Source organism: Equus caballus, chromosome X, assembly GCF_041296265.1.
Source record: "Equus caballus isolate H_3958 breed thoroughbred chromosome X, TB-T2T, whole genome shotgun sequence".
Taxonomy (NCBI): Eukaryota; Metazoa; Chordata; class Mammalia; order Perissodactyla; family Equidae; genus Equus; species Equus caballus.
Window position 1 is genome coordinate 119,365,353 of NC_091715.1, and position 14,585 is coordinate 119,379,937.

At 35.0% G+C, this 14,585-nt stretch overlaps 1 protein-coding gene across 23 annotated transcripts in view; it reads right to left on the minus strand.

Annotated features, from left to right (window-relative positions):
• The window catches only part of THOC2 (THO complex subunit 2), a 104,173-nt gene that overhangs the window by 9,678 nt on the left and 79,910 nt on the right, over positions 1 to 14,585 (minus strand). For 7 of the 23 annotated variants that reach the window (XM_070257734.1, XM_070257732.1, XM_070257730.1 and 4 more), the window contains 14 exons: positions 14,220 to 14,495; positions 13,034 to 13,175; positions 12,417 to 12,574; positions 11,370 to 11,498; positions 10,879 to 11,010; positions 10,607 to 10,791; positions 9,928 to 10,106; positions 9,583 to 9,685; positions 8,481 to 8,911; positions 8,221 to 8,279; positions 6,684 to 6,800; positions 1,812 to 1,949; positions 1,398 to 1,467; positions 1,158 to 1,315 (listed from right to left, as the gene is read on the minus strand). In XM_070257734.1, coding sequence (XP_070113835.1) covers positions 1,158 to 1,315; positions 1,398 to 1,467; positions 1,812 to 1,949; positions 6,684 to 6,800; positions 8,221 to 8,279; positions 8,481 to 8,911; positions 9,583 to 9,685; positions 9,928 to 10,106; positions 10,607 to 10,791; positions 10,879 to 11,010; positions 11,370 to 11,498; positions 12,417 to 12,574; positions 13,034 to 13,175; positions 14,220 to 14,495 — 2,277 coding nt within the window. Of the gene's footprint in view, positions 1 to 1,157; positions 1,316 to 1,397; positions 1,468 to 1,811; positions 1,950 to 6,683; positions 6,801 to 7,424; positions 8,280 to 8,480; positions 8,912 to 9,582; positions 9,686 to 9,927; positions 10,107 to 10,606; positions 10,792 to 10,878; positions 11,011 to 11,369; positions 11,499 to 12,416; positions 12,575 to 13,033; positions 13,176 to 14,219; positions 14,496 to 14,585 lie in introns of those variants that run through there. The other 16 variants (XM_014729157.3, XM_070257738.1, XM_070257737.1 and 13 more) reach the window with 9 other exon arrangements.

Sequence of the window (14,585 nt, forward strand, 5' to 3'; positions counted from 1 at the left end):
TCACAATAGCCAAAAGGTGGAAAACAACACAAAAGTCCATCAACTAATGAATCGATAAACAAATATGGTATATTCACACAATGGAATATTATTCAGCCATAAAAAGAAATGAAGTACTGATACATGCTATACCATGGAAGAATCTCAAAAACAATATGCTAAGTGAAAGAAATCAGACACAAAAGGCCACATTATTATACAATTCCATTTATATGAAACATCCAAAATTGGTAAATCCAGAGAGACAGAAGCAGATTAGTAGTTGCCAGGGGCTAAAGGGAGGGGGAAATGGGGAATGACTGCTTAGAGGGTATGCAGTTGAACTTTGGGGTGATGAAAATGTTTTGGAACTAGCTAGAGATGATGATTGCACAACATTGTAAATATACTAAATGCCACTGGATTGTACATTTTAAAACGCTTAATTTTATGTTATGTGAATTTTACCTCAATTAACAAAATACTTAGTTAAAAGGAGCAGCGTCTCTTTTAAAGCATACAGAAATTTTAAAACTATCACTTTATAATTTTCTAAAACTGCTTTTAAGAACTATAAATATATGACATATATTTTGAATATATACCATAATAATGCTTCGTAAACACTTCATACTTTAGTAATGACTTGCTTACTTTATGGCAGATGCATGAGATGCATTTTGAATGTTATCCATTAAGAGAATGCACACTAAATTTGACAACCAAATACAAACTTGCAAACACATAAGTTTATTAGGAGAAAATGTTACAAAAATGTTTAAAATTAACAATAAAGACTTTATGACAGTGTAATCATCAGGGAGAAAATGTGACTATTTAAATCTCATGAATGAAAAGAAACTAAAAGCATCATGGGCGGGGGGGGGGGGGCAGAAAACACAAAATGAGAGGCAGAAACTCAATGAACAGAAGTAGGCGGGAGTGGAATGGAGAGGAAAGGAATTTCAGGAGTAAACTAATTCTACCCTCCCAGTAATCTGGGACTAAACTGGCTCAAATTCCCCAGGTAACCTGCCCTCCTCCAATGCTTCCCTTTTCCCACCCCCAAATAATTAACAAAAGACAATTTGACTACAAAAAATCACAGTATTTGCTAAATTTTCAAAGGGCTGATTTTCTAAGAAAAAGCATATTGTTCTTTTGTTTTCCTAATTTACCTTTTTGCCACCGGAGGAGATTTTATCCATCTTTTCTGATTTAAATGAATCGCCGCCTTTTTCTTTGCCTGAAGATTTTGACTTATTTTTTTCCTTGTCTTTCTCATTTGGATAAGGAGACTCACATGGACTTTCACTTTTGTGTTTTGAAACCCCCACTAAAATTATAAAAGAGAATCATAAAAGCCTTTTCCAATTCAGTTTGTTGATTGCTTGGAAAGTATTGATAAGTCTACCTACTTGTTCCATTTTCCTCTTTTCGCCTCTTGGTTAAGTCCGGTGGCACTTCACGGTCACTGTTTGAGTGATCCTAGAACCAAGAATTGTGAACTACAATGATCAAGGGTTTATGTTTTTTGTTTTAAAGTATTACTTTTATATAAGAAGGGCACAGCTAACTAGCACTGGAGAATATCTGCAGCAGTCTCACACACTTGGTAAAATGACATGAAAGACAAGCAGAGCTGGTAGAGATTATTAGGCTGAAGATCCTTATCACTGCAGAAGATTCAAATGCACTTTAGGGTGAAAATACCAGTTAAAACACTAAATAACAGACTGCCATGCAACAAACTAGTACTTTATAAAAGGCAACAAACACGCTACTGTACACGATAATGAGCTTTCCAAGCTAGTTTTAAAAAAATTACAAACCCTTTTCCGCTCTTTCCTGTCCTTTTCATCTTTTTTCTCTCTTTCTCTGGATCTTTCCCTCGACTTGTCCAAATCTTTCTTGTCCATTTCTCTCTCCTTACTCTTGGACAGTGGTAGAGGAGTATGATTAAGGTAGAGCTGTTAAATTAAGGCAATATTACTAAAGATTATTAGTTTTCCAGTATTGGCACAATTTGCTTGATTGTTTATTTAATGAAAGACAATTGGTAGTTAGACCCAAAGTCAAAACTGGTCAGCTGTCTGGATTACGAGAGGTAAAATAAAAGAACACAGCACAAATTATGCAAACACTTCAATTCCTGGCCTTATAAAAATTATCATTTAAACTCAATCAGTTCATTCCTGCCTCAACTGAGACGACTCAGTAAATTCACAACTACAATTCCTTTTTATAGCTTTATTGTGAAGACCTATAACCACCATTACAAGAGACCATATGTGAAAAATAGTGACTGGACTTTCTCTACCGTAAAAAAATACAAACCTCTACACAGTCATGAAAATTTTAAATAGTTTTTCCATCCACTGATAAGCAATCGATGACAGTGAGCAAAAGTATAAAATAAAACCTAGCCATGACTTTACTAGTCTTTTCTGCCTCAGCATACACCATGCATAGATTATGCTAAATTATTATCACAAATGTAAAGGCTGCATATTACCTACTTCTGAAAGCACTCTAATTTCTATCAAATAATCATAACTGACTGTGGAATTTGCCTTACTGGTTCTAAATAGCTCAGAAAACCATATAGTCAGCTGAGGATGATGAAACAACTCAAAGACTGAAAAATGATGAACTAATGTTCTCTGCCTGTTCTTTCTCTGCCAAAAGGCCCACAGGCAATAAAACAGCCAAAGATCAAGGATGTACTAACTCTAAATAATTACGAGAGAACTTTATTTACTTAAGTTGTAAATATGAAAATCCATTACAAAAGAAAATATTAAGGGAGTAATCAGATACCGAACTTTACGGCATTAATAACTGTGCTACGAGCTTACGTTTAAGACATTAAAAGTATTAGGCAGGATAATATTGAATATAACTCATTACAAAACTACACAATTCTAGATATACCTTAGGAATGAAAAGAATAATGAGTCAAAAGTCAAATATTTTTACACAAGGAAATCCCCCTTTGGTATTCAAAGGAATACATGAAAAAAGATGACCATCAGTTTGAGCATTAAAGAAACACTTATTTTTTAACACCATCAAATATTTTCAATTCAGCTGGCTCAGAAATACTGCCATAGCAATGCAGAAGAAGATTCTTTAAAATTTCAATGTTTAAAAGTTGATGATCAACTGAAATAGACAAAATGTTTATTAATAACAAAGAGCAAGAGAATGAGAAACAGTCATAAAAGTGTTTGTCCAAAAGGTACTCTTGCTGGGTATAATGCCACTTCAAGCTTTTCTAAACTGTAAGGTTTATTCATGTCTTAAGTTAATATTACTTATGAAATTGATGAGACAAAGAAAATAATATATTATTGCAATACTCAAAGATTTCTTTCTCTAAGGAAAGTATTGCTTAATTCTCCCAATAAAAGCCCCCCCAAAACTTGATTACACATAAGTACATGCATGTGTGCGCACACACAGATGAACACACACACACACCCCTCCACAAAAATGAAGTTTTTAACTGTGTGCAATATGAATTCTGTATTGCAAGAAATTGGGAAACCTAGAAATTCTCAGAAATATACCCAATTCTATTCCTTCTCCCTACCCTTCTAATAAGCGTTCTGATCACAATACTCTTTTCCACAAAAACATACAGTCTCTCATTGCCTACAGAATAAGATGCATACTCCTTAGCTTAGGTATTCTAAGCTCTTCACAATCTTTGCACAACTATCTCCTATGATGGAGCAACCCAACGCACTCTAGGCTGTGGCTACCATTGCCCCCAACACCTGATCCTTCCCAGCAGTTCTCTTCACCAGAATGGCTGCTCACTTTTATCTTAATCTCTTAAAATCCTACTTAGCCTTCAAAGACAGCTCAAAAGCCATCAGCACTTCAACCATCCCTCAACTCTGCAACTTACTTTCTGGTGAACACTTGTATTACTTCATATTAACCTTTTTTGTGACAGGTATTCCCTATTAATTTCATGTCATTTATTTTTGTCCATAACAGTTTCCAGTATGGTAGAGGAGCTAATGTATTTTTTCTACTTTTACATACTTCCTAGTGCCTTGTACATACGGTGAGTACTCAACACACATTTACCAAATAAAATTAATAATCTGTCTAATTGATCTTTGTGTGGCCTTGTTGGATTTTGGTTTTCATTTGCTTTTATTCTTGACGTTGGGATCATTAGGTCCAAAAAACAATTTGACTGATTTTCATAATCTGTTCAAGAGAATACTGCCACATTGACTTTACTAAGGTTATAATATATAAAGATGGCCTCATTTATAGGCTTAGGTTTGGTTGTAAATCTTTGTTTTAAAATGGTAGACAGAATTAAAAGCTGAATTCTATTTTGACGTGGTTACTGCTGCCCTCCTAAATTAGAGAGGAGATTGGTTAAAGGAGCATACTTTTCACACTTTCTTCATCAAATATAACTGCTAGGATTGCTAGGTGAAAACACAGCTGACTAAAACTAGTACTATGCCAATTGGAAACTGGGGGTAGAAGGTGAACTGAGAGAAAATATCTGGATACTAAACGATTTTTTTCCCAACTAATTCTAGTTGAAAAGCCAAGTCCATGTATTACTTTTAGCATGGATTAGAAAGTGAAAATAGTAACTAATTTAATAAGAGGATTCCAAGGACAAAGCATAAATAGAAAAGGTTAAAATAAAGCAGGGAAACAATTTTATATGTATGAGTGACACAGTAACATGAAAAAACAGACACACATCTTTCAAATCCTCTAAAAAGTAAAAGCTACTCCCGAAACAGTGAGTTTAAAGAGACCATCAATTTTAGAGATCACTCAAGTCCAGTAAAATTTTTTTCTAAGACATTCAGATGCTATTAAACTTTCCTAGACACGTAATACAACAGCAACTACTATGCAGACCAGTAAACTTTGGATACTTTATCGAAGTCCAAGACATAAGAGTTCATTTCAAATATTTAACGAACACCTAATCAAACTGCCAGGTACCATACTAAGCATTAAGGATATGAAAAGTGGTATTAGTCACATAATTTTTAGAAGTGTATTTATGTGTCATTTTCAAAATTTTCTGGCTGAATGTGGAATAGATCTATTGAATTTTAAATGCCCACAGAAGTACTATCTTTTTTTTTAAAGGGGAGATGAGGAGATTGACTTGAATCACTGTAATGTAAAGAACCAGACAGACAAACTACTGTTGAAATAGTTGCTAAAAATCAAGGAACCATAAATATTTTTTTGCATTTTTTTTCATTGTGGTAAGAACAGAGGAACCTTAATTTTAGTCTAAGCTTGGTACTAACAAGATATATGCCATTGGGAAAGGATGAAGAACTTTTTTAGTTTGTTTGTCAAAAAGACTACCACCTACCCTATCTACCTCACAGCACTGTTATGAGCATGAAATGAGTTAACATATGCTTATTTCACATATAAGTTTTCTTTTCAAAAGGCTTTCACAAATATAAGGAACCAAAATCTTCATCATCGATTAGAAAATCCAGTTAACTAAAACAGCAGGTTTCGATCTGCTTCCAAGTATGTTTCAGGAAATAAATAGTCACAAGGTAACATTGTTAACCCACGAATATAAAATAGCCCACACAAGCCACTGATGGTTAAGACTGACATACACAATCCCAAACTGGTTATGAAAACCTACTAAATTGCAATACATGTTTAATTTAGCCAATAAAACGTTTTACTTGAAAAGAAAGCGTTCACAGTACAGCTGATACTCTTTTGATTAATACAGTATTTTCTAAAAACAATGCTACAATTTCAGGAAACAGGCACATTGGCTAATCTAAACTGTCAAAAAATTAGTGCTTATTTGCCCAATATCCACAGACATTTCATTATGAAGCTACAGATCTCAAAGCAGTTAGTAATGTCAACTGGCTTTGTTTCAAATTTTCATTTTGTACTGGTCCACCACTATGGAATCATACTTAGCAGATATAAGAGGAGGCAAAGTAGAAAATCAAAGTGAAGGAGGGTACAAATTTTATAATAATAAAGACAAAATAACATGAACAATGGACAATTCAACTACAATAATGAAATGAACTCTGTAATAAGATACACAGACTGCACATTGTTTTTAGTAGTAGAATACTCAAGAAAGTAGAGCAATAGGCAAGAATTAATACTGACAAGTAAACACAACCATCAAGTTAAGTATTCTCCTCCAGGAGAATGATTAGTTTACATCAACCATATTTCTTGATATTACGCTACAACTACCAAAAAGGTAGCTCTGCAGAGGTGATATAAAAAATTTTATGGATTGAGATGGGCTCCCCTTATAGGACAGTTATATGAATGCATCAAAGCTATTTTTTGGTCTTTTAGGTTGTCTAAAAAAGTCAGAAAACAGGCTGATGGATTTGTTTTGAGAAATTAAGTAAACCTACCCTCCAAAACACACCAATAACCTCTTTCCCAACCCTTAAACTTATTGGCAGATTTTGAAGCATAAAAGGATAATGCATAACAGAGCAAGCAAGGAGAGATTATAGAAATGTTCCCACATTACACACATTTTACAACAATCTCATTAAAAGAAGCCACTGTTTCAGTTTGTGATAGGTATTTCTACTAGCTTACTAAATTTACTAGGGCGAGGGTATCTACTAAATAAACGAAGAATTTTTTTGTTTTACTTAGGCATGATGATTTTAAAAGACTCAAACCTTTGCTGAAGACTCCTTGAGTTCGATGAGACTGTCCTGTAGAAAATGAATGGAGATGACAGGTGAGCTGGCATAGTTCTCAGAACCCAGAGGAACTTTGGGAAGTATGGCTGTAACCTGGAAATAAACCAGCTACTTCTTGTGAGGATAAGTCTCGTGATGTCATTATTATATGAATATCAACAATAAAAAAAACAAAAGCAAAATTATGTAATGGAATTGTAATGTTAAAAAAACTAAATTATATGCACTCAATGTAACAAATAAAAACCTTTCTCTGCTCAGATTTTAAAAATAAATATGAATGCCACATTTTTCACAACACCGTACTTAAACTATAGGTAATGTTAAGAGGCTTAAGAAAGCAAAACATTTTTTTCTCCACAAAAAGTTTAAAATAGTGGAGGTCACTGTGGAAGAACAACATTGGCTTACATTTTCAGTTTTTACTAAATTGGGAGGTTTCAAATTTTACTTTACTTGTGACTCTACCATAAAGATACACATTTTTTATCCTAGCCGGAAAATTTGTGGCATTATATTAACAAGAAAACAAATGTATTCTATAAAAAAGAAATCACTTTTTTACAAAGTGCCTCTGCTGGTGACTCTCATACCTCCCACAAAAAGAAGCACTTAAAAAAAAGAAAGAAGGAAAGAAAGAAAAAGATATTACGGTATTCCACCACAGTGCTCTTGATGAAGAATTAGTTAACTTACAGTTTTAAAAGTTCAACGTACTGCAAATTCAAAGATTCCATGAAATTAGATGACTTTAGAATTAAAATTAAATATGGAGCAAGGAATGGCTACCCTGAGTCTTCAAGAAGGCTACACCCACGATTTTGTGCTGCAGTTGAATGCCTGGGGTTTCTCTTTGCTGGGTGGTAGGATTGGATGCCACATCTGCTTTTATCGTAACGCAAGGTTCAACTTGTTGGGAACCCAATGGGTATAAACAAACCTCCAAGGGAAGATACAACAGAAGCTGCATGCTCACTGAATATACACAACTACAGGAGAACTGATCACCAAGGAGACTTTAAAATGGAACTCCTTTCAAGACTCCTTCTTAGAAGGCACACATCGGTATGATGCTCATCAAGAAGCTTGATGAATTCAGAGGTATCTTGTTTATCCTGTATCATCCAGGAAGTCTTCAGTGCTATATATTCTTCAATATTTATGCTGAAAAATAGGCTTCATTCTGCTGAAAAGATTCATTTGCTTGTAGCTACCATTGCACTCCAAAAAAGACTGCTTAAAGCAGTGAGGCACTTCTGGGTAAAATTTCTCTTGCACTTTGAAACACTACAAAATTAGTGCTAGGTCCTTGAAGTTTTAATATTTTTATAATAAAAATACTCAATAGGAAAAAATATCAGTCCACCAATATGTAAAAAATTCATTTTCTAATGCAACATAAAACCTCCAGTGGCTCCAGTGAATACTTGGCACAAGACTTGAAGGAAGTCAGAACACGTATTCCAAACAGGTGAGCCTAACACGGACGCTGCCTTCCTCAGGCTATACTAACCTTTACTGTGGAGGAATGTGATGGAGAAGGGTGAGTATCAATTTTGCGGCGTTTTTGTTCTGTTGGGACAAAAAGAAATAGTCACTATAAGCTGTATTTCTACTTTTTCAAAAAACTTCAAAAAAAATTCAACTTTTAAGGTCATAAGTAATAGTTCCCCCCAGTAAAGTCCCTAGACAACTTGCTAAAACAAGGAGACAAGAAGCAACTATACATAACAACAACCAGAGGTAAACAAATATGAAGAAAGGCAAACTTGCCCCTTTCAGGCTCTGCAATATCTGATCGGGGAACAGGTGACTTCAAGGACCCAGAAACTGGTGTTTTTTCTCCTCCTTTAACATTTTCCTTTGATTTCATTTCCTTTGCTATATCTCTTTCTCTGGATGGCTCCTTCTCTCTTTCCTTTTCTTGAGTTGATTTTGATTCTACGTTGGGGACAGTGGTCTTGAATTTCTCATCTTTAGCTTTTTCTTCCTTCTTGAATTTTTCTTTCTCTTTGTCAGACTTAGGTGTTCTTTCCTTCGTCTCTCTTGCTTTTTCATCTTTATTTGGCCGTTCTTCCTTCGGTTTTTCTTTACCATCTTTACCAAGTACCCTGGCCTCTGGAGTAGTAGCTGGAGTCTTTTCTTTTTTCTCTTTTTCTTTCTCTTTCCCTTTTTCTTTGTCATTTTCTTTAACAGCTTTGCTGCTTAAGAATAAAAGCATGACATTTTAAGACAGTCATAAAATATATTCCATATTTTATCATAAAGGGTTTCTTACTGACTTCAAAAATTCTAGAACTAAGAGCAGCCCTTTCAAAACTAAAGGACAGCTTTAAGACAAGTAAAAAGGAAGCACTTCTTTATCCAGCAAATAATAAATAACCAAATTCATTAATAGCAGATTAAAAAGAATGATTACAGTGATGTCAGGTCCTTTTTTTTGCATACATTCATAACCTTTGAGGATTACAAGGTGACAACCAAAAATTATTCTACAAGCCAACCAAGGGTGCTACTATCAGGAACTGGATTACTTGGTTGGATGGATGACTAGTCTAAATCAGTATAGGCTTCTCTTATGTTAATTATGCTTACCCAGGTTGTCCACAGCAAACACTCAATCCTAAAATGTTTTTTTAACTTCACTACCTACCGTCCCCCACATATCCCAGCAGGGGAGACAAAGTCAGTCTCAGCATTATGCAAAACATAATGAGGATGGTAAGCACATCATCAAAATACGGGTATATACAAAATTTCAAAGTCCAACATAAATGACTTTCTTAGTATTCAACTAACACCCTCTTTCATTCATGTCTAACGAGGTTAATCATATAAGAATTCAGAATTTTGATATATAGCACAGTGTTCCTACCTGTTAGAGCCACTATTTCCATTGCTTGAATTCCCTTTCGGTGTGGCACTAGAAGCTTTATTAACAGCTTTCACACCACACTGAGATCTCTCCCTTGATTTATCTGAAATAAAGGTACGGTTTTATTTGACAAGCCCCTAAACGTAAACAAACTACAATTTCACAGCAACATGATTAGAGATTAATTAGAAAGAAACAAAGGGCTGATTACTTGACAGTTACATACTCCTACCTAGGGAATAAAACAGTAATACTAAGCCAGCATTTTAATTGTCATATGATATGAAACATTTCAATTTGTTGAAGCAAACTGTATTCCTTATAAATTTCTACAAAGAAGCATACCAGTCTCCTCAGTGCTGCTCTCATCCGATTTTGATGCACTTCCTAGCGCCGACGAAGAAGGCCCACCACCAGGCCCGTTCTGTACACTGGCAACTGCATTCCTCGGAGGGGGGTCTTTGTGATGAAACTCATTTTCAGGTATCATGTATGACTTTCTACTTTTCAACTGCCCAGAGTAGCTGAAAGTCGCACAAAGTGTTTAAATATACAAATACAAATCAAAAAGCACAAACATGGGGTTTAAAAGAATAAAATTAGCAAGTTATTCACTCCGCTACTTGATTACAGAGAATAAAAAATATTTTCAGTAAGTTCTTGAAGGTCTTCCTAGAGAGCCCTAGATGCTTTCTTAAGAATAAAAATTTCAATGTAAACTAAGCCTTAAACTAAGATGCCCTTTTTTTCACTACTGAAGATCTGATAACTGATGATAAAATTATATTTCCTCCAAACCAAGACATATTATATATGACTTTTGCAACTATCATCCAGTATAGACCGGAAGCTGATAATCAGAAGTGACAACTCTCACCAGCCTGTGGGAACATGATCGCATAATCTCCCATAATCTCCTGAAGTAAGGCAGAAGATAAACTTCAACACTGTAAAACATTTTAAAGTCTTCAGAATCCTTCTGTCATCTAGTCTCATAAATCACATTAAAGTATAATTGTGTTACCCCATAGCCAATGCATATAGATCTGGCCTCTTCTCTTTTTCTTCTTGGCAGATTTTATGCACTCTTCTTTCCAAAGCCTGACCCAGATTCAAAACTTTTGGGTACCAAGGAAGTATTTTTGTTAGCACAATCAAGATGTTCCTGATGTGAGTATATTCGCCTGTTTCAAGGCAATGTACCGATGCCTAGAACAAACATTTTAAGACCCATTATTTTACAAGTATAAGTATGAAGAGAAAAAACTACCTCTGAGAAATACAATTTTTTTTTACCTTGGTTAGTTTATAATGCCATTTATGTACAACATGTCGAAAATTTTCATAGTCTAATTGATCGGCTTTATTTCCACCATCAAATCCAGTTGCCCGTAATATAGTAAGGAATCCGGGATAATTTCCACATTCCTAAGGGAAAAAAAAGGTTGTCACTTTTAAAGGAGAATTCTGTCCCTCAAAATAGCAGAACCTGAAACTTAAGCAGACTAGATTAATGATTCTATGTGAAAACATGATATGTATTTGAATGATAGGTGGTTTTCACAGAAAGGTTCAGCTTATTCAATGATATTAATTTGGAGCGTCAGTTTGAGACAGGATAAAAAAATAGCATTTTTTAATAATGAATGAATTGTGCTTAAATTTTAAACGTTGCTCTACACCTGAATCTTAAATTTAGCTTCCCTTTTAAATCTGAACAACCCACAGATTACTGGAAGTGATCATTATATACATGGGTAAAATATAAGGGTATTTATTAGTCATACTTTTTCATATGTGGCTCTATCACTGTGCCACCTGGTCACAGTCTCCAACATGCAGCAGAGAAATCTCCCATATCGACTAGCTTCATTTTCAGTACAGCTTGCAACTGTGTAAATTATGTCAGAGAAAACCTAAAGGAAAAAATGTTTGAAAAATAAAAACAAATCAAGGTCAAAATTACTTCAAAATATTAAAAAATCACGTTATAGCAAATCACAATAAACTAAACAGGTAAGTTTCATCAAAATGTATCTTCCCCTTTTATATTCACAATTACAGAGAAAAGATTTTGGCTTTTGTGAGGAAATAGCACATTCATAAAGCAACAACAACAACAACAAACTTCTATAAAGAAAGCTGATTTACGATAGAAGGAAAAAACTATCATCATTATTACATCATAACTTCTTTACAAAGACTTAGCCATAGATATTACTGGGGTTAGGGGGACAGTAAGCAGAGGCGAGGCTGACAGAAACTAGAAATAGGCAGCTGACATGCTGTAACATATTACTTTTTTAAACCACAAAATGAAGTAATTAATCATTAAGGAAAAAGCCAGATGCAAAAATCTGTGATTGTGACCATATTGAAAAGCGTCCCTGCTCTTATTTATGTGCAAAGGTGTAAGCTTTTTTGTTGTTTTCTGAGGGAGTAAAGGTAATGAATGGAGAAGAGAGCTCTATTTATTTTGACAAACATATAAACCCAAATGTTGAGTTGACAGACTAACTAGGGGTGCTTATTTTGTATCAGGCACTACTCAAAGTGCTTTTGTGTGTAGTGACTCATTTAATCCTCGCAACAATCTTATGAAGCAGGTACTATTATCCCGTTTTACAGATAAGAAAACTGAGGCACAGAGAGGTTAAAAAAACTTGCCAAAGATCATATAGCTGGAAAGTAGCAGAGCTAGGATTCAACTTCAGGCACTTGGCTCTTGAGTTCATGCTTTTAACCACACACACAATAATACCTCTATAGATTATAATGTTTAGCTATCTTTGTGTGAGACTTTTTTTTTAAAGGTTGCAATAAAAAGAACTTACTCGATCATAGCAAAGAAGTGTGGAAAAATTTGGAGTTTTCTGTTGATGTACCAATTCAACAAAACGAGCACAGTAAACAGCATCAATTGCTGAAAAAATACATCGAGGAAATATACACAGCTGTAGAAATTTTGTGATGGTCTCATTTTTGGTAGATTCTAAAAATAAGGGAAGAATATATTAAGTGGTAAACTTCTTCCTCAAGTGCCTCAAGGCCACTAAACATGACAACATATTAACTTTAGTGTAGAGAATGATATAAAACCACAAACTATTTATAGTTTGTAACCAAAAGGTCATGCCTGGGACAAGACTTTCATTTTCACTCTGTGGACATTTTTCTATCTATAATTTCTCCAGAAATATGATTTTATACAGAAGAGTTGAATGAAAAGCTGCCAATATTGTAGTTATAAGTTAATTAATTTCACCAGCAAACTAAATCAGTTCCTTCAGTGAACATGTGAAGTCGACTCTGCGTTAATGAATAACCAAAGAATGGGACAGTGAACACTGAGTTGAAATACAAACATAATACACTTCAATACCTCCAAAGTTATAAAGACTTGCTTTTGTAATTTAGCAGTAGCAGGAATGTAACAATTCCAACGACTTACTTGCTAAAAGCCAGTTGTCCTTTTCCAGTTTCAGTCTCTGTAGAACTCGCTGTACATGTTCCATCTGTTTCTTTTCTTCTTCAAGAAGCTTGTCCTGAAGGGCAGTACAGCGCTCTTTCTCTTTTTTCTTTTTATTTGGAGGCTACAAAGTATAAGTTAGATACTTTTCTAACTAAAGGCACAGTAACTCCCTTTCTTTTGGTTGAAAAACTAAAAAAGAGATAAATGCTGATATTTTGTATTAATTACTTCAACAGGGATGTTTAGGAGTCCACTGGGACATGCTTCGCCTCCATTCAACAAATCCAAGACAAAGTCATCCAGTCTTCGTACACCATCAAAACTGGCTACATTCTCAACACCGGTACTTTTAGTCTGAGGTATGGAGTCGTCTTTGACTCTTCCTTCTCCTTCATTCCAATATCCCAGTTGCTTACGAGTCTCATGCATTCCCACTACCTCTACCATAGTCTATACTATCAGTACTTCACAATGAATTACCCAAAAAGCCACCTAGCTGGTCCCCAGTCTAATGCCAGTCCCTTCCTTTATTACATGCATCCTTTATACTGTTTTCATGAGTAATCTTTCTAAAGTATAATTTTTACCATTATCACTTCCCTGCTCAGGACTCTAAAATAGCTCTCAATTTTATCAAGTCTTCTTTTCTAAGTTTCACTGCTCTACATAATCTGGTCCCATCCTAACCATTCAAATTTATCACTAAGCCCATTCACTACAGTAAAACCTGAGACTACTTCACACCTTTGCTGGAGCTCTAGAGTGGCCAATTTGCCTCCGTATTTCCAAACCTAATCTATCTTCAAGGCCTACCCAGCTCAAGACTCACCTCTTCAATAAAGTGTTCTCCTAAAGAGTTCTCCTTTAGAGAACCCCTATTGCTCTTGCAATTTGAGTCACACACATCATTTTTATGTTGATAACACAGGCTTTAGTAGAAAAGCAAACTCAAATACCTTTTGATTGATCATGACATCCATGCATTCACCAAGCCCCTGCCCCACCCACTGAGACGTCACCATTAAACCCACTTAGGAAAATATTATATAGCAACAAGATCACCACTTTAAGGAACCCGAGCTAACACAATTCCAAAGTATGGATATTCCATGTTGAATTGACACTATGAAGTTATTGTACTTAAGCTACTAGAACAAAAACCTACCATTTCCTGATTGTCATCAATTGCTTTCATCTGGACTTTAAGTTTATTGACTTCCCGTTCATAGCTGGTGTGTGGAACTGCAAGGTCATACATTGTCAATGACCAGAACGTGGCGTAAAATTGAGGGCTGATGTCATCCCAGACTTTGGAAACATGTAAGGAGACCACTGCTTCGTGGACAGGAGCCATCACCATTTCACATGATGTAATGTACTTATGAACTTTATGTTGCTGTTTACTTCCCTTTTCTGATTTTTTAAGTTCATCATACTTTGACTGGAGATAGAGTAAAAACACACACAGACAACACAATTTATAGCACTGACTTTCATAATATAAAAGCCTATGTTCCCTTTTCAAGAATCA